Below are 17,746 nucleotides of genomic sequence, written 5' to 3' on the forward strand. Positions count from 1 at the left end.
AAGAAATCAAAACTAGAGGACCCTGCTAGTATGGGACCCTTGCAGGAGTCTTGGTCTAGGTCCCTGAACCCAGCTACAAGCATGTGAAGTGGAACAACACTCAATGGAATGGACTTATTGAAACAATTGGTGATCACTGTCAAGATCAATGGGAAGAAAGCAAGGGCCATAATTGACAGTGGAGCCATGGGAAATTTTATCAGCAACACATTTGTCACCAGGAATGGGATCCCCTTCACAGGAAAGGAGGAGCTGTATCAGTTATCTACAGTTGATGGATCCACCAGCAGCTATGGAGGAGGATAGGTGCAGATAGAAACTGACCAGTCCTTCCTAAAGATAGGACAGCACAAGAAAAGAATCAACCTTGATATCATACAGATGTCAGGACATGATATAATCCTAGGGATACTGTGGTTGAAGATGCACAACCCACAGATAGACTGGGTAACAGAAAGAGTGCAATTGGCAGAAGAATCCAACAGAGGTATAAGGCCTGAAGGGCATCCTGAGGGAGAAGAACTGCTAGTGAAGATCAAAGAAATCTCCCAGAACACAATGATGTGAATATGGAAAAGGGGAGAACAAGTGGGAGTCTTGTATCTTACCCTAGCACCAGATCTGACAATTGGATTCATAGAACAGAGAAAAGACCAACCACCTTTGACTGGAATGGAAGCAGTCCCAAAGGAATACTGGGACTTTGAAGAAGTCTTTAAGGAACAAGGCAGAGGACAGCTGCCAGAATATCAGCCCTGGGATCATGAGATACCCTTGAAGCCTGGAACACAACCAGCATTCAAACCTATTTATCCACTCTCAGAGAAGGCACATGAGGCACTCCAAGAGTATGTTAAAAAGAACCTGGAACAAGGATATATCTGGCATTCCACATCACCAGCTGGATACCCAATTTTGTTTGTCCCAAAGAAGAATAGGAAACTCCAACTTTGTGTGGACTATCACCAACTCAATAATATCACTGTCAAGAACTGCTACCCCTTACCACTCATCTCGGAGTTGCAGGATAGATTGTGGAAGGCAAAGTTCTTCACCAAGTTGGATCTTAGAGAAGGGTATTACCTGGTGCGCATAAAGGAAGGGGAAGAATGGAAAACTGCCTTCAGGACCTGACTAGGATATTTTGAATATACAGTTATGCTATTTGGTCTTATCAATGTGCCCACAACCTTTCAGAGTTTGGTCAATAATACCCTACAGAAATATCTGGATGTCTTTTGCATGGCCTATTTGGACAACATCCTTATCTACTTGGAAACCTTAGAAGAATACAGACAACACATACAGAAGGTGTTAGAAGCCCTAAAGGAGAGAAAACTCTCAGTTATACCAGAAAAATGTGAATAGCACACCCAAAGAACAGAGTTTCTTGGCTTTATGATCTCCTCAGAATATGTTGAAATGAATGAAGGAAAGGTCACAGCCATATAAGGATGGCCCAAGCCAACAACAGTCAAGAAGACACAAGCTTTTCTTGGATTCACCAACTTCTATTGGAAGTTCATATGGAACTACTCCAAGATTGTGGAACCTTTGACAAAGCTCACCTGAAAGGACCAGAAATTTGAATAGAAAGAAGAGCAGCAGAAGGCATTCAATCTCCTTAAGCAGAAGTTTTGTGAAGCACCAGTCTTAGGAATTTTTGACCCAGAGAAACCTATCTTCATTGAAACAGATGCCTTGGATTTCACAATAGGAGCATGCATCAATCAACCTGATGAGCAGGGACAACTGCATCCAATTGCCTTCTACTCACAAAAGATGACCCCATTGGAATTGAACTACAACATTCATGATAAGGAACTTCTGGCCATTATGGCAGCAGTAAGAGAATGGCGGCACTACCTAGAGGGAGCAAAGTATCAGGTTATGATCTATTGTGATCATAAGAACCTGGCATACTTCACCACCTCCAAGGAGTTGACCCAAAGACAGGTCAGATGGGCAGAAGAATTGGCCCCCTATGATATCAAGATTACCTACCAAAGAGGATTGGAAAATGCCTGAGCAGATGCACTCAGTTGAAGACCAGACTACCAAGAGGGAGAGCCTTCTCCACAACCTGTGATTTTCCGGCAGGAGACTGATGGAACCCTCACAATGGACAGGCAAGCTGCACCTGCTCTAAGACTAGAACCCAGTATATGGGCAGAAAAGATTAAGGAAGCATACCAGAAGGATTCAATGGCAGAAGAGCTTGAGGAAATCAAGAATGATCCCAACATAACCAAAGGAGAGGGAGATATCATCCTATTCAAGGGACTGGTCTACATTCCAGCCAAGTTGAGGGAGGACTTGATCAAAGACATCCACAAAGCCCCGGCTCATGGACACCAGGGGATAGAGAAAACCATTGAAAGGATTACCCAGAACTTCTACTTCCCAGGATTAAGAAGGATGGTGTGACATATAGTGTCACAATGTGACCTTTGCATTAGGAGCAAAGCAGCATGGCATACACCATATGGACTCCTGCAGAACCTGGACACCCCAGAAAGGCCCTGGCAATCCATATCACTAGATTTTATTACAGATCTACCTGCGTCCAAGGAGCCCCTAACAGGGATAATATATGACTCCATCTTGGTCATTGTGGATAGACTCACCAAATATGCCTACTTCCTGCCATACAAGAAAGCATCTAATGCAGAAGAGCTGGCATATACCTTCCTACAGATCATTTTTGGGAATCATGGGATGCCAGAAGAATTTGTGTCTGACAGAGACAAGCTCTTCATCTCAGGATTCTGACAAACCTTGACCTGCCAACTTGGCTTTAAGCATAAGCTCTCTACTACAGCTCACCCTCAGACTGATGGACAGACAGAATGGATGAATCAGACTCTGGAACAGTACCTGCACTGTTACATTAACTACCAACAAGACAACTGGGTGGAACTTTTACCTATGGCCCAGTTTGCATATAACAGTGCCAAGAACAAGACTACCCAGGAGTCACTGTTCTATGCCAACTACAGGTTTGAACTGTCAGCCTACCAGGAACCGAAACCAGACAAGATCCTGGCACAGAAAGGAATCCTCTGAGCTGACCAGCTACAAGAGCTTCACCAACAATTGAATCTAGATATTCAGTTTATTGCATACTGAACCGCCAAGTACTACAATCAACACCATAAGAAGGGATCAGACTTGAAGGCAGGAGATAAAGTATACCTCCTTTGAAAAAATGTGAAGACAAAAAGGCCAAATAACAAATTGGATTTTAAAAAGATTGGCCCATTTGAAATTGAAGAAAAGAAAGGAGAGGTCAATTTCCACCTTAAATTGCCAGATACCATGCAGATACACCCAGTTTTTCATATATCACTGTTGGAACCAGCACCGGAAAATGCCCAACCAATTACTGAGACTGAGGAAATTCTACCTGAGAACCCAGACAATAATCAAGACTATAAGGTAGAAAAGGTGTTAGACAGTGGCATAATTGATGGGCAGTTCATGTACCTTTTAAAATGGAAGGGTTATAATAACTTTAAGAATTCTTGGCAACCCATAGAAAACTGCAGTGGGTGCAAGAAACTCCTCAAGGAATTTCACCTTTGAAACCCAGATCGCCCAAAACCAGAAGACCTGTCACACCAAAAGAGAAGAGGCCAACCCAAGAGGGGATATCCACAGGGGACATCCCACTAGGGTCTTTGGGAACCACCAGAAGCCTCCTGCTCAGAACTTCCAGAAGCCAGGAACTCTGCAATGAAACCTGGAGAAAGCCCCTCAAGAGGCTGTGGGTCATCCGGCACTGAGGAATTCCCAGATTGCAGGTAACCCTCATATTCATTGGCTAGGCATTCCAACTCAGCAAGATCTTCAGCAGATAAGGGATTATCCTTATTCAACTTGTCCATCACAGCAGTATCATAATCCAACATTCTTAACCCACATTCCTTAAGAAACTTATGCTGTTTGTGCAAGTGCTTAATCTTTGCCATAAGAAGCTCAATCTGGTTCTCTGCCTCCTCTAACTGAGTGTTGATTTGTTCCTCAGAATGGCTAAGATTATTCCACTCCTTATCACTATGGAATTGCTTCTCACATTTCCAACCATGACAGGTACAAGACAAACAGTTGCGACTCTTGGAATCCATAATACAAGGAAGATGATGAGAATAACAATATTGATAAGGATGTTTGACAGGAGAACTGTTCTGTTCAATATGATCAGCCTGACAACCAAACTCACAATAACAATTACACTTGGGAGGCATGGTGAAAAAACTTACAGAAAGAAAATACGGCACCAAGAATTAGGAAATTGGCACAGTTTAAATACTTTTCAGGACAAAAAGCTAGAAGGGGGGGGGTAGTGTTATAATCAGCATGGACTTGCATAAGGATGGGAGTTACCCCGCTGGATAAATACTCTTGGTCACGTGGAACTACCATAAGGAACTACCATAAGATGGTAGTCGGAATGGTAGTCACTACCATAACAGACTACCACGAGATGGTAGTCAAGATGGTAGTTACTACCATGGAGAACTACCATAGAATGGTAGTCAGAATGGTAGTCAGAAATCATGTATATAAGGACGCTCCTTAACCATGGGGATTAGGACCCCATGGTCAACTCAAATAGCAATCCTGGAGTTAGCATTGCTAGTAACGACTATTATCTATCTTTTCCCTTGTCTTCTGTCCTTCAAGATAAACCCAACAGCCCTCCGCCTAAGAAGTCCTAGGCCCGTCGTTACAATACCAGTATAAGCTGCACGGAATGTCATGGCATATCCTTTTGCAGCCGAGCGGTATTTTACTAGATTAATATCTATATATATTGGAAAGATTACCAGAACCAGTACCTGTCTATGGATGTATTTCCAGCGTTCGTTTTTTTTACACATTTTTTACACTTCCTCTAGGCAACTAATTATCGATATTAAGCCACTAACCACCTGCATGTATCAGTACCCAGGGATGTAATGGTCTCCACTTGATGGCTAGTGTGCATAAATCCTAACAACTTGTAAGGTGTCTGTAATAGCGTGACAAGGCAGCGGCGTTTATATATAGCAAATATATACAGAGCCGAACGCTGGGTTCTAGTATGACCTTCGGTCCTTCGGGGTTATATACCCCTAACACAGCGGCCCCGAACTCTCGCTGTAGGCCTGGCTATCAGGTTTGGTAATGCGCCTAACGATTCACATCCATCTTTCCTGCTTTCCCCGGGACCTTCCCCGTTCCCCACATTGCCTCGTTTTCTGTCTGCCCGGATATGGGGCCGAGAGGAGACCAAACCTGGATCCAGCATTCCATGTCCTAAGTCCCACTACACACTCCGCATATGGTAGAAGAAAGTCCCCAGAGCTATTGATAAAAGACCCTCTTCAGCAACCAGTCTCCCTAACTCACATGAAGCATGACAAGGTCTTTCTGATAATCAAGAATCCGAGCACTTTCATAAAGACAATCCCTATCAGCTACCCTTTTCAGCAGAGGATATCTGAGAGTCCCGCTATACTCAGGATGCAAGCATTTCACTGCATGTATCTCACTATCATTGGACACAGCCTTTGCTGCGTTGCTGTGGCTTGCCATTCAACTTGAAGATTGCCAATGGTCTATAGTGGTGTAAGTTGAAGAGCAGTATTATGGAGCTAAATAGTATCGGCACATATCTGAAATCACTTTTACTGCAGATTGTTGCCACGAAGTGTTGGAGGGACGCTCTGAGCGGTTTTTCGTCCTTGTCTTCCATGCTTGAGCTTGACAACTCACTTTAAGGGCTCAGTTTTGTAGTATACACAACTATCCTCGCTGTTCCAGAAGGAACTCTTCGGACTGTACACCTTCCTGTTATCCAAATCGTCAAGAGATCAGTTGAAGGTTGCGTAAGCTGGAGACACGACATGAAGACGGCTGGAATGTCCTCATGAAATAGTCAACTCGAACATGTCTAACCCTGGGATGGTGACCAAGTGGCTATGTCGAAATATTAAGAGTATACAGGTCCTATTTTTCATTTCATAGAAAATATAATACACAAAGCCTCCTTGAACAGAGAGATTTGAGGAAAATCCAGGAATATAAAAAGTCAATCTTATTAGATCACACCTATCTAACACATCTGTGTTGATTAATTCCTGTGTCTTTTTGTATATGACAATGTAAATCCTCAGCTTATGGATGTTGGAAGCCATCAACAAGCGCCTATATATATATAAAGACGGAACAGAGAAGCTGGTCGAAGAACATTAACCACGGGCAAAGAAAAAAAAGAAAAAAGAAAAAAACAAGGGCCCAAGACTTGAGGTGTACACTGTCTGCACACTCCTGCAGATGAGATATGCGCTCTAGGTTGTGGACACCATATTAGAACCACTTATTATTGGCAGTGAAATGTGAGTATACAAGAAAGTGTCAAGAATTGGAAAGCTAACTGTACTAAAGCTTACTCATCTTGTCAGACCATGCCACCAGAAAATAGGGTGAAATCAGCTTCTTGTTTTGGGGCTGTTATTTTTTTGTGCCTTTCTCTTCTTTTCCTTGGCGTGTCATCAGGACGAGTGTGTGAAAAATAGTCATTAAGTTACCTAATGTATATCACAACCGAGTGCAACCTCTCTGCTTGCCAAACATCCATAACGCCAACAGAAGGCGTAATATAGAGAGATGGAGATGCCAGAGCGAAGCGAGCTCGACTTGACGCCCGCAACAACGGGCGAAAGGATGGCGCCAAGCATTGCGGATTATGTCGTGGGACGGATCACAATCGGCGGACGTGCCCACGGCTGGGACTAAGACAAGGAACCGATGTACACATTGCCTTGTTGTAGGACACAATAAGAAAACCTGTCCGGGGCTCCGCGCGAAAGAAGAAACTTCTGTCCCGATCGACAGAAACGATTTACCATACCGCTCGACATTGCAACAAGCGAGTTCCCTTGAGATGTCACGAGGAAGAGATTGGAGGATAAAATAGGGACCGCGAAGGACAGCCTGCCGCTGCCTTGTCTTTTCTCTTGTTTCATGCCTTCGTTGAATGTTGCTAAGGCACTGGCATGAGCATCAAGGAAGGGTCAGTGAGGATAGGGTAAATGAGGATGGTGAATGTGTACCATACGATATCCCCTTGCTACCGGAAATTGGGACGCTTTCAAACCCATGATGTACTCTCGCCCACCTCAGATAGTATCTGAGCAAGACAGTCGCTCCCCATTTTCGAATCTGTTGGTTTGACCGGCAAAGCAGCTGGCATATCACGTTGCCCGCCGGACCGGATACCCATAGGCCGGTGCTATTAATAACCGAAGGATTTGACGCATTGGTGAGGATTCAGACAGGTATCGACACTACGGCTTCTGACTTGAGTCGGTGCTGTCGATGTTACTCGCTGTGTAAGGTACAGTCGTGGGTTAGAGGGTCTAAGGCAGGCCTTATCTGGGTAGGTTGCCTAATAATGAGGTAGTCGGAGGATCCACAGTTTACCAGCATATGCATGCATATTTTAAGAAACATCGGGATGTCATTTTTTTCGTTATTTCCCCTCTCATCCCCAAGTATAAGTACCTGGCCTAGGATCCTAACCATACAGGTTTCCATCTCTTGCTTACCAGACAAGAGGATAAACCAGCTTACTTCCTGCTTTCTCCTCTTTCCCCTTCCTGTCCAGCATAGAAGCTCGACTCGGTCAGTTTATCACTTGCCTACATCAAAATCATCCGCAACTAAATACCGTAACCATGCAACTCACAACCGCTGCTCTCGCCCTGCTCTCCAGCGTCGCTCTCATCTCCGCCACCCCCATGATCCACGCCCGCGACCCGCAAAGCTGGGAAGTAACCGGCTTCGAAACTGGCTGCTCACCCGGCGGATGCATCTACAAGTTCAACATCTCCGGCGCCGCCGGGCCCCAGAATGCGCCAGCCTTCAACACCACCTGCCAGGGCACCGACGTGGCGAACAGATACCAGCCCTGCAATGACTCGAGCGTCAGCGCGAACTTGATCCCCCTAGGCTCCCCTATCTGGGGTGTGCAGGTCAAGCACGAATGGACGAGCGGGACTGGACGGTTCACTGCTCTAGGAGATGTGAATATCACCGCGGGGACGACGTCGTTCCGTGTGCCGGTAACGCAGCAGTTTGGCGTTGCCGCTGATTAGTGAGGAAACATTTCTATTATTATCCGAACACGGAGACGAGATGTTTTGACGTCGGGATGGTGGAACTAGTCTGGTGCAACGAACTAGAGTAGATTATCAGACAAAGCAAAAAGAAAGGGAACGCTTCTTTTTTTCCTGGAATTTTGGGGGCTGTTTGGGAGATCGGGTACCGTACTGTACGGAACATTAGTGCTTAATAATTTAATAATAGTAACATACCTGGCTATCTTCATTCGAGATTTCTATGCGAAGCAAATAAATCGTTTTTGGCCTTAACAGCAAACAAAAAAGTCACAATGCATCCGGAAAAAGTCAATGTTCTATGACAATAGTAGATGAGGTATCCCGTTGCCCAGTGCTCCGCTAAGCCAGCAGTGTCTTATCGATCGGCCGATCAGCCAAGTTAATGTTTGACAGGCACCGTCCATTAGAAAATATACATTTTCTTTCGTCAATTTGCCTGCATGTATGTAAAAAGAGATTCGATGGAGCGGTGACTGCCAGCCAAGCCATTGACATCATAAGCGCGGGCGACACGTTCTCCGCCTTCTCCACGCCAGGGACTTGGTTTACTCCGTTGAGTATGTGCCTGGACTATTAACTCTCACCAGTTCCTCTCGAACCACCAGACAACAAGCATCACGCTCCTCTAGCATCTTTGATTCTTTTAGGGTCTCGGTAGCGGTTCTATCTATTGTTTGGTTTTGGCTGGAAACACAGCATATGGCGCGTTGCAGCGCTCCAATGGCGAAGACACCTTTTGCGCCTAGGTCGATGCGCGTCTAGGGCCAGCAGCAGATTCCTTTCCCCCAGCTGAACGATGGTGGGCTTCTTCACTTCCTACTTCTTAGCCATGTCTATGCCAAGCTGTCTTCAGGAAATAAGCTGACTCCTTTTCTTTTTCCTACCCGCCTGGCAGGCGTCCATCCTCCGTCAGATCGTCGCTGGGCCGAGATCGCGGCATCCGGAGACGGGCCTGGATCTGTGTTACGTGACGGATAATAGTTGGTTCCGACTTTTCCTTTTGTCTGTATGTATGGGCTCTCCTCACTGATTACGTTCCCGATTTTACAGTCATCGTAACCTCCGGACCGTCCTCCACATACCCGCAGCGCGCATACCGCAACCCGACCGACGCGCTGGTGCGCTTCCTTGACTCCAAGCATGGTGCGGACTGGACGATATGGGAGTTCCGCGCTGAGGGGACAGGGTATCCGGACTCGGAGGTCTACGGACGCATCCACCACTTCCCCTGGCCGGATCACCACCCGCCGCCCTTTGCGTTAATCCCGGCGATCATGGCGAGCATGCGAAACTGGCTGCATGGTCCAGACGATGGAAAGGGAGAGCAACAACCACAGCAACAGGGAAAAGGGAAGCGGAAAGGAGGAAAGAGAGTCGCGGTCGTGCACTGCAAGGCTGGAAAGGGGCGCAGCGGGACCGTTGCCTGCAGCTATCTGATCAGCCAGGAGGGGTGGAAGATGGAGGATGCGCTGCGGCGGTTCACAGAACGGAGGATGAGGGCAGGGTTTGAGGGTGTCAGCATACCCAGTCAGAAGCGGTGGGTTGCATACGTGGATCGCTGGGCGAATGAGATGGGCAAGACCTACGTCGAGCGGCCGGTTGAGATACTGGAGATCCATGTCTGGGGGTTGCGCGACGGGGTGAAGATCGCGGTGGAGGGCTACGTGGATGGGGGCAAGAAGATCAAGACCTTCCATCTCTTCCACCGCAGCGAGCGGACGGTCGTCGACGACGGGAAGAGCGTCCCGCCAGAGAGGAAACGATGGAGAGCGAAAAGGAGCCCAACGGAGTCGCTGTCGTCTTCGGCATCGTCATCCACTTCTATACACACGCTCGCTCCCGCCTTCGACACGGTCACGACTCCCACGGCCTCAGACGGACCCGAAGGCTCCCCTACCTCCCCGACGACACGTATATCGGCCGTTCTCCTACGACCCAGCAAACCAGCGATTGTCCCTACTTCAGACGTGAACATCGACTTCGAACGGCGGAGCAAGGCTGTCTACACCGGCTGGACGATGGTCACTTCTGTCGCGCACGTCTGGTTCAACGCGTACTTTGAAGGCGGAGACAAGCACGACTCGGGGGTTTTCGAGACAGAATGGGACGCTCTCGACGGGATCAAAGGGAGTACGCAAAAAGGCACCAGGGCGCTTGACCGTGTTAAAATCGTATGGCGGTATGCGCCCCCGCCTCCGGCTCATGTCGTGGAGGGGAGAGAACCATCCACAGAGGACAAAAAGAAAGAAAATGTAAAACCTGAATCCACCACCGCTACTACCGCCGTCGCCGCTGCCGGCCCAGCTCTGGGAAAAGTAGTCTCCCAGCCGAAACCGGACGAACCAGCCCCCCAAAGCCGCCCTGCAGACCGGCGCGGCCAGGACGCCTTAGAAGGAGACGATCCCACTGGACTCTCCTCCAAAAACCAGGAGAACACACCTAGCACGAAGAAAGACAGCTCTGACGAAACCGACATCCCCAAAGATCCCACCTCCCACCCCTTCCTCCCCGAAACTACCACTACCACCACCATCACCACCCCAGCCGCAACCGCGGCCGCAACTACAGCGACACCATCCCCGACGACGCAACAATTACCCAAAGTCCTCGGGCTACGCAAACAGACCACCGCGAGCGAGGATGTCAGTCTCGCCAACAGCGTCGAGGATCTGGATCTCGAGGCTTCTGCGAAAGCAAAGGAAAACAAGGACACGCAGAAGAACAAAGAGAACATGAAAACGAAGGGGAAGGAAAAAGAGAAAAAGGATGGAGTTGGAGCTGAAGATGGAGATGAACCAGAACAAGATCCGGATCTCGAAGCTGTTAGGCCGTACCTTGGAGGAGAAGGAGGAGGAGGAAGAGACGGCAACGATGACGGGGGCCGGAGCCGGTGATGCAATGCGAAGAGATGGGTCTAAAGGTGGTTAGGTAAATAAACGGGTACAGTTATAGTTATAGTATGTGTGTATGTATAGGTAAATAATCGTACTTGTTGGCTGCTGCTCTGTTCATATCATGTTGACAGAGGACTGCGTGATCGGGCGGGATGGATGTTGACTGACTAATTGATTGATTTTATCTTGATACTAAGTATATACGAAGCTTGATTAACTGGATAGGATATACAGATTTATAATTGCAGATTGACATATATATATATATATATATATGTTGTACGGTAAATACTCTTCACTCAACCATGATCTTATTTAGCTTCTGTAACACTCCCCTCCCGAGTTCGTTTAGCTTTCTTATTTGGAAGGTTACTTGCGCAGCCCTTCCCTTCTCTCAGGGGCTATCTGCACGTTGTCGTATCTTTACTCTTCAGAGAGCATTATAGCAAATGATCGCCAACAAAAAAATTTTCAGTCAAGATGAAGATTCAGCGCTAACTTCCGTGTATTTTGACAGGTGATTTCATGCATTATTATTATTACATTACTATCTTTGCACATACCAAGACATGATGATAACCACATAAAAATTAACACTATCAGTCATCGTATCAAAGACTCTCGTGTCTTATTAAACCAAAAAAAAGGAAAATCGAGCTTGAGTCTAATGTGACATTTATGCTCTATATGTAGGTATGATTAGCTTATCCCCCTTGTTTTTATCTAACCATACTTTCCCTCTTCCCTAAAAGGAGACGAAAAAAAATGGTTTGGGGCGGGACGGTCGCTGCGCAACGTAAATGGACGGGCATCTAGATCAGATACGTTAGGTAGGTAGTTACCCTAGGTAGATGAGTAGTAGGTACCTAGGTAGACGTGTAGGGAACGGGGGTATAATAGGATACATTAGTACAGCTGTTACAGAGTTAGTTTTCGTTCCCTTCCTTTCAGAGGTATCTTGCCATCTTCTTTCTCACTCTGGTGCTTTCCGCAGGATGCGTGAGAAAGCGCGATGAGAAAATGTCCCGATGTTGAAGCGGAGGGCCGCGAAGGGCATGTGGTGGTTGAACCTAAACCAGCTATCCCCTTCTCTACTGTATATTTTTGCGGGTAGTGTCGTCGAGAAAATAAAGACCTTTGACAGACCAGACTGGCTATGCCAGCCGATTTAACGGCTAGCTCTTAACTCAGAACGGTACGAATCCTTCAGTTCGTCGTCTTCTTTCTCGCTCTTCTTCCCTGAGCTTGGCTTCGAGCGCTTGCATTTCTCTCCGGATGCGGTCTCTCTTCTTCCGCTCATACACGGCCCGCACGACACGCTTCACCTGCTCTTCACCCTCTGCAAAGTTGGCCTTGGCGAGCCCAACCACGGAGTCGACCTGCTCCGGAGTGTAGACGAAGTTCCAGGTGGACATGAAATCATCGACTTCCGGGTCGATGGATCTTGGATTCGGCGCGACAGGCCTTGCGGAATCGGCGACAGTCGCTGAGGAAGCTGTTTCAGAGGATCGAAGACGTCCTGGGTTTAGGGATAGTGATGAGGATGCGGGCATGTCAGGTGCAGACGGGTTGGGAAGGAATGGGAAATAGATGACTGCGATTCCAGCGTCTGGTCGCATGAGATGGAAATCAGATTCAGAGTGTTCATCGTGTTGTGGATGGAAGAGCCTCTTTGAGGGCGGCGGCTCTTCGCCTGATGTCCTTTCCTGCACGGTGCCAACCCAAACATTGCAGTACGTTAGATCTGTGTCTTGAGGTGCAATGGGCTGTTTGAGTGGTGAGGGTTCTTGATTTGTGTTGGTGGTCTTCGGTGTTTCGATCTTGCGATCTCGTGTGTGCGGGCTGTCCCTTTGGGCCGTGGTAATTTTGCCGTCTAGCTCCTTTTCACTGATGTTCTGCGGTTCTCGTAATGTCTTCTCCATATCCTCCGAATCTGAGCTTTCCTTGGGCCATCCGGCACCGACCGGCCAGCCCTTGATCCCTCTTTGCCGTGCATACCCATCCACTACAGAGAGCCAGTTCTCCCGTTTGATATCGGCTGACGCGTCGAAAGCAATGATGATGTCGACATCCCGTCCCGGTCGTAGCAGCGGGTATATTGGCAGGTTATTGCTCATGCCTGCATCCATGAGCCGTAAATGGGTGCTCCTGAAAATTGACTCTGGGCAAGAGGGTGGAAGTTTGTCCTTCAACCCCAGAACGTAATTGGGTATACTAGCCGGGTCTATCGGATGCAATCTGACCAAGTTGTCGCTTTTCCCCTCGATCAGAGAATCGATACCACCGAAACCTGCAAGACCCTTGACAACAGGCCGTATCTCCTTATAATAGTGAGAGAGAGTTGCACAGAACGCGCTGCCCCAGATTCCCATCAATGCTGGAATCCGCAGTTCAGGAACCGCATACTCGCCCGGCGGAACGGCATTTCTTCCTTCATTGAAGTGCCTTCCTACCGCCCACGTTGGTATTCCCGCATTGAATTCTTCGCAAAAGAACTCGTAAGGAGTAAACTCAAACCACTGAAACCATGCTTCCTTTCTCGCTTCCTCTTTTAGTTGCTCGCCTTTGAGGTCGCGATTCGCACTCTCCTCGATAATGGGAATCTCATGGCGAACAGCTGTATATATGGGGAGTGGATTGCTGCCGTCGTTGATGTACTCTCTCTGATTTGACAATTTCAAATCACGGTCTGAAAGGCCCAGCTCACCTCGCGGAACGAGAAGTCTCGCTCCCAACAGCAGTCCGTATATATCAACCAGACCGAAATCAGCTTCAGGATCACCCTTCAGCTTCTCAACCAAGCCACTGAGAAGGTATTTGTTCGTCGGAGCCGTCGTGAGCAAGCTGAGAGCTTTGGGAGGGAACGCGATATGAATTCCCAGTCTATTCTTGAGGTGGTCGACCATTTTGTCGAAGTCTCTGCCGGTCAGAGTCGAATTGTAGAGCGCCTGCAGCCAGCAGCTCCCACTGACACCAGAAGTATACGTGACGCAGTCCCAGAGTCCAGCTTCCCGCGCAGCCAGGTATGACCCGGTGCCAGCGACAAGGGCACGTAATCCTCCGCCAGAGCCACATATTGCAATGACCGGGACATCGTCCGGATGGATTTCATCCTCTTTGATGTTCAGGTAGGATGCCAAGGCCTTAGCTGCGTGTCTTTGTCGTTTCCGTCGGAATGCCAGTTCCTCTTGACAGAGACTGTCTCCAATGCGTACCTTTGCCTCGCGTGCAATCTCCGGGTTGATATCCACGTCGTGTGCCTCCTTCCAGATTTCGTCCGCAAGGGATCCGGGTGCCATCGACAGTTCCCGCTGTAGCTTCTGCACGGTCTCGGGGAGGTACCGAACCCAGTCTGGCACGACATAGTTCTTGATCTTGTCCCCAATGTCCGACCATTCAATTGAGATCAGAGAGTCCTTGGCAGCCCCAAACTTCCCCGTGAAGGTGGCCCAAGCAGAGCCCGTGCTCGACCCTTCGGGAGGTGCGTTCGAAGCATTGGGATTTGTGGTCTTGGTGTCATTGTTCGACTTGTCAGCATTGGTTCTCGCCGCCCGGTCTCTCTTCGACTTCTCCGCGGCTCGAGAGGCGGAGCTGGAAAACGCGGATCTCTGCTGCGTCTGCTCCCATAGCTGCGTTGGCCCGTCCGCCCGCAGGCGCTCGCGGCTGCAGTACGTGGGGACACCGCCGCACAGCAGAGCGGCCAGGGCAGCTGGAGGAACCGTCCACCGTAGACGTAGCTTCGCAGTGCCCATCGTCGGCCGGACACGGCGAACATTGAGGAGACGGGACGGAGACGCCAGCATCTATTTATACCATCCCAATTGGTTCCTTGCGGGGCGCTTGGCGAGCTCTGGAGCGCAGCAGGCGCCGATCAACTGATCAACCGGGGAATCACGTGATTGTTCGGAGCGTCAGACGGGCCGCGCGTCCGCATCCGGTTAGCGCGTCGCGGCCCGCGATGGAGACATCGCAGCTGTCTGGGGACAGTCCGACTTCCCAAGAGCTCACCCTGAGGCCAGGAGCCTCGCAGGTCATCGCAGCTCCAGTCTTTCTTGCGCTCCAGTCTTTGCCACATCGCCCTGATTCGCGCGGTCACGCCATGGTTGATCGGACGGCTCGCGCCCATTATACCCCTGAACGTCTCGACACCTAATCTCAACGTCGTCAAATCCCTGTTCCCCGCGCAGAGTGAGCAGCCATGGTCGCCCCTCGGAACACCGCTTACGCGGAAGAGAGCGCGGAGGTGGAGGTGCTGTATGCGAACCTGGACAAGCTCAGAGTCCTCACGAAAAAGATTCAAGGCTCCCTGGTCCGCCTCGAAACCAGCGGCAAGGTCGTTAAGGAGGCCATCGGACCCATCTACAGTAATACTCAATCTCTTCAGATCACCAACAGCAACATCGACAAGGTCAACGAAGCTATCGATCGCCTGCGGCAACCTCTGGATGCCAAGGGCCGCGAGGAAGGAATAATCCGTGCTGGGTAAGGAGCTTTGACCCGTTCGCACAACTTGTTACTGACTGTGAGAAGTCCACAAAGCGTCGGCCTGTCGCAGTACCTGGCAGCGCTGAAACGGGTCGATAATGCGCTGACGGATCTGAATGCGACGAACCTGCGATCGAATCAAAAGGCCATTTCTGAGTTTAATATTCTACTCAGCACTGGAAGCGGGAAGCTCCAGGACATGTTCCGCTCCTCGTTGAGTGAGAACATCAGCCCCGTAGAACCTCTACATTACCTGACAAAGCGTGCGTCTTGGTACCTTTTAATGGCTGTGCAGGAGCGCTTGCTAACTATGTGCGTGCAGAACTTTCTTTTCCAACAATTCCCGGAGGAGTTATTTCCGAACTAAGCCCGATCGCTGCTGCAATCGGATCTGCAGCCGCTCATGGGCCACAGCGTGGGCAGGGTGAAAATCCTGCGATCACGATATACGCTGAAGTCCGCGGATCGTACATCAACTCCAGTCTGCAGAACCTTGCGATCGCATCTGTCAACACCGTCAAGCGGAGGCCTACCGATGGCCCTTACAAGCAAGGGACTAACGGTATCGGGGTATACTCTAGCGCATTGGAGGGCTTGATTGTTGCAGAGCACGAAAATATCATCAAGATATTCACAGGGGAGCAGCAGGGACGAGCCCTGCAAGCCACCTGCCGCGCTGCTCTCGCCGAGTACTCTAAGACCTTGCGTGAGCTCAACCAATATATCAAGGCCAACCTCATGACGGATTGCTTCCTCGCTTTTGAGATTATTGAGATTGTGACAGCAATGTCGTACCGGATAGACTCGAAGACGGGAGAGCTGAAGAGCTTATTCATAGAAGCCCTTCGACCGGTCCGGGAGACAGCCAAGTCATCTCTGTCCGAATTGCTAGAGGAGACGAAGCGTAAGGCCGCGAACATCCCAGTTCTGCCACCGGATGGAGGCACTGTTCCACTTGTGAATGAGGTGATGAGCTCTCTCACTACTCTAACTGGTTACTCTGGCCCCCTGGCCTCCATACTCACGTCCCTGGGCGACGGCAACTGGCGCTCCACATCGAGCACGACGAGCACCGCCCCGTTGGACGTCAGTCCGGACAGTTCCTCTCTCTTCTCACACTTTATCCTCGACATGATCGAGGCTCTCATGATCTCACTCGAGGCTCGTGGCCGCGCTCTGCACCGCTCCAAGGCGACTTTGGGCGTCTTTGTATCCAATATTTTCTGCTTAGTTGATCGCTGCATCCGTCAAAGCTCCGAACTTTCCCGTTACCTTTCAAGCCCAGACAGCATTTCGCGGATTGACACATTCCGCAAACGTGGCACGTCTACATATCTCGAGGCTTGGCGTGAGTGTTCCCAGCACCTCCTCGATGTGCAGTATACCTCCCGCAGCGGGGGTTCCGCACGCCCTACATCCGGAGGACCGGTCGACTCGACCTCGATCGTGAAGTCGCTTTCGTCCAAGGATAAGGACACGATCAAGGACAAGTTCAAGTCCTTCAACGTCACCTTCGACGAGCTGGTTGCGCGGCACAAAGCTCTATACATGGAGCGCGAGGTGCGTGGGGCGCTCACCCGTGAGGTCCAGGCCGTCATCGAGCCGCTGTACGCCCGTTTCTGGGACCGCTACCATGAGATTGACAAGGGCAGGGGCAAGTATGTGAAATACGACAAGGGGAGTCTGTCCGCACAGCTGGCATCATTGGGTTAAGGACCTTTCCATTACTTCACGGGGCTGGCCTTCAGGGAGTTTGTTTACTCTCTTAAAATTCTTTCTTCCCATAATTTTTAAAATATTAATGCCTACGGGAAGCACGGCGTTCAAATGGGAACGATTCGGCTTTCTCTCTGGTTATGAAATGACTTGGGGGACATTTCTCGATACCATAATGTTTTTTTGAGATATTCTTATATTGCTCGTGTGGCAACACATGTATTTTCTTTGTATCATTAGAGGATCAGGTATTTATAGACCCTATGCATCAATTAATGTTCTTATAGTCAAGTAATCTGAACAAGCGTGATGAACTGAAGCCTATTGAATGAGAGGGCTTACTGTGCCTCTGCAGTTGCATACGCCAAAGACACAAATATCACGATGACCATCTGAAGGCAAATGCCCTTGGTCATCGCTGCTGGGGCGGCGGAGCATCTCCAAAGCTCCGGGCCCGCCGAGCGATAACGTGACGCCGATAAG

The 17,746-nt window shown here is 49.2% G+C and overlaps 5 protein-coding genes across 5 annotated transcripts; 4 read left to right on the top strand and 1 right to left on the bottom strand.

Moving 5' to 3' along the window:
- Nucleotides 1-1,782: 1,782 nt before the first annotated feature.
- Nucleotides 1,783-3,066, top strand: VTN00DRAFT_1949 (uncharacterized protein; the record flags this gene model as incomplete). Its single annotated transcript, XM_069428112.1, has 3 exons — nt 1,783-1,956; nt 2,101-2,421; nt 2,845-3,066. 3 exons carry the CDS (start codon nt 1,783-1,785, stop codon nt 3,064-3,066), a joined length of 717 nt encoding a protein of 238 aa, XP_069292651.1.
- A 4,658-nt stretch (nt 3,067-7,724) lies between these two features.
- VTN00DRAFT_1950 (uncharacterized protein) lies at nt 7,725-8,144 on the top strand (the record flags this gene model as incomplete). Its single annotated transcript, XM_069428114.1, has 1 exon — nt 7,725-8,144. One exon carries the CDS (start codon nt 7,725-7,727, stop codon nt 8,142-8,144), a length of 420 nt encoding a protein of 139 aa, XP_069292652.1.
- Nucleotides 8,145-8,964: 820 nt separating this feature from the next.
- VTN00DRAFT_1951 (uncharacterized protein) lies at nt 8,965-11,062 on the top strand (the record flags this gene model as incomplete). Its single annotated transcript, XM_069428115.1, has 3 exons — nt 8,965-8,967; nt 9,064-9,148; nt 9,219-11,062. The coding sequence occupies 3 exons, from the start codon at nt 8,965-8,967 to the stop codon at nt 11,060-11,062; spliced, it is 1,932 nt and encodes a 643-aa protein (XP_069292653.1).
- A 1,187-nt stretch (nt 11,063-12,249) lies between these two features.
- VTN00DRAFT_1952 (uncharacterized protein) lies at nt 12,250-14,865 on the bottom strand (the record flags this gene model as incomplete). Its single annotated transcript, XM_069428116.1, has 1 exon — nt 12,250-14,865. One exon carries the CDS (start codon nt 14,863-14,865, stop codon nt 12,250-12,252), a length of 2,616 nt encoding a protein of 871 aa, XP_069292654.1.
- A 395-nt stretch (nt 14,866-15,260) lies between these two features.
- VTN00DRAFT_1953 (uncharacterized protein) lies at nt 15,261-17,260 on the top strand (the record flags this gene model as incomplete). Its single annotated transcript, XM_069428117.1, has 3 exons — nt 15,261-15,544; nt 15,593-15,810; nt 15,870-17,260. 3 exons carry the CDS (start codon nt 15,261-15,263, stop codon nt 17,258-17,260), a joined length of 1,893 nt encoding a protein of 630 aa, XP_069292655.1.
- Nucleotides 17,261-17,746: the final 486 nt, after the last annotated feature.

Source organism: Thermoascus crustaceus (assembly GCF_041956765.1).
Source record: "Thermoascus crustaceus strain CBS 181.67 unplaced genomic scaffold VTN00scaffold_1, whole genome shotgun sequence".
Lineage (NCBI taxonomy): Eukaryota > Fungi > Ascomycota > Eurotiomycetes > Eurotiales > Thermoascaceae > Thermoascus > Thermoascus crustaceus.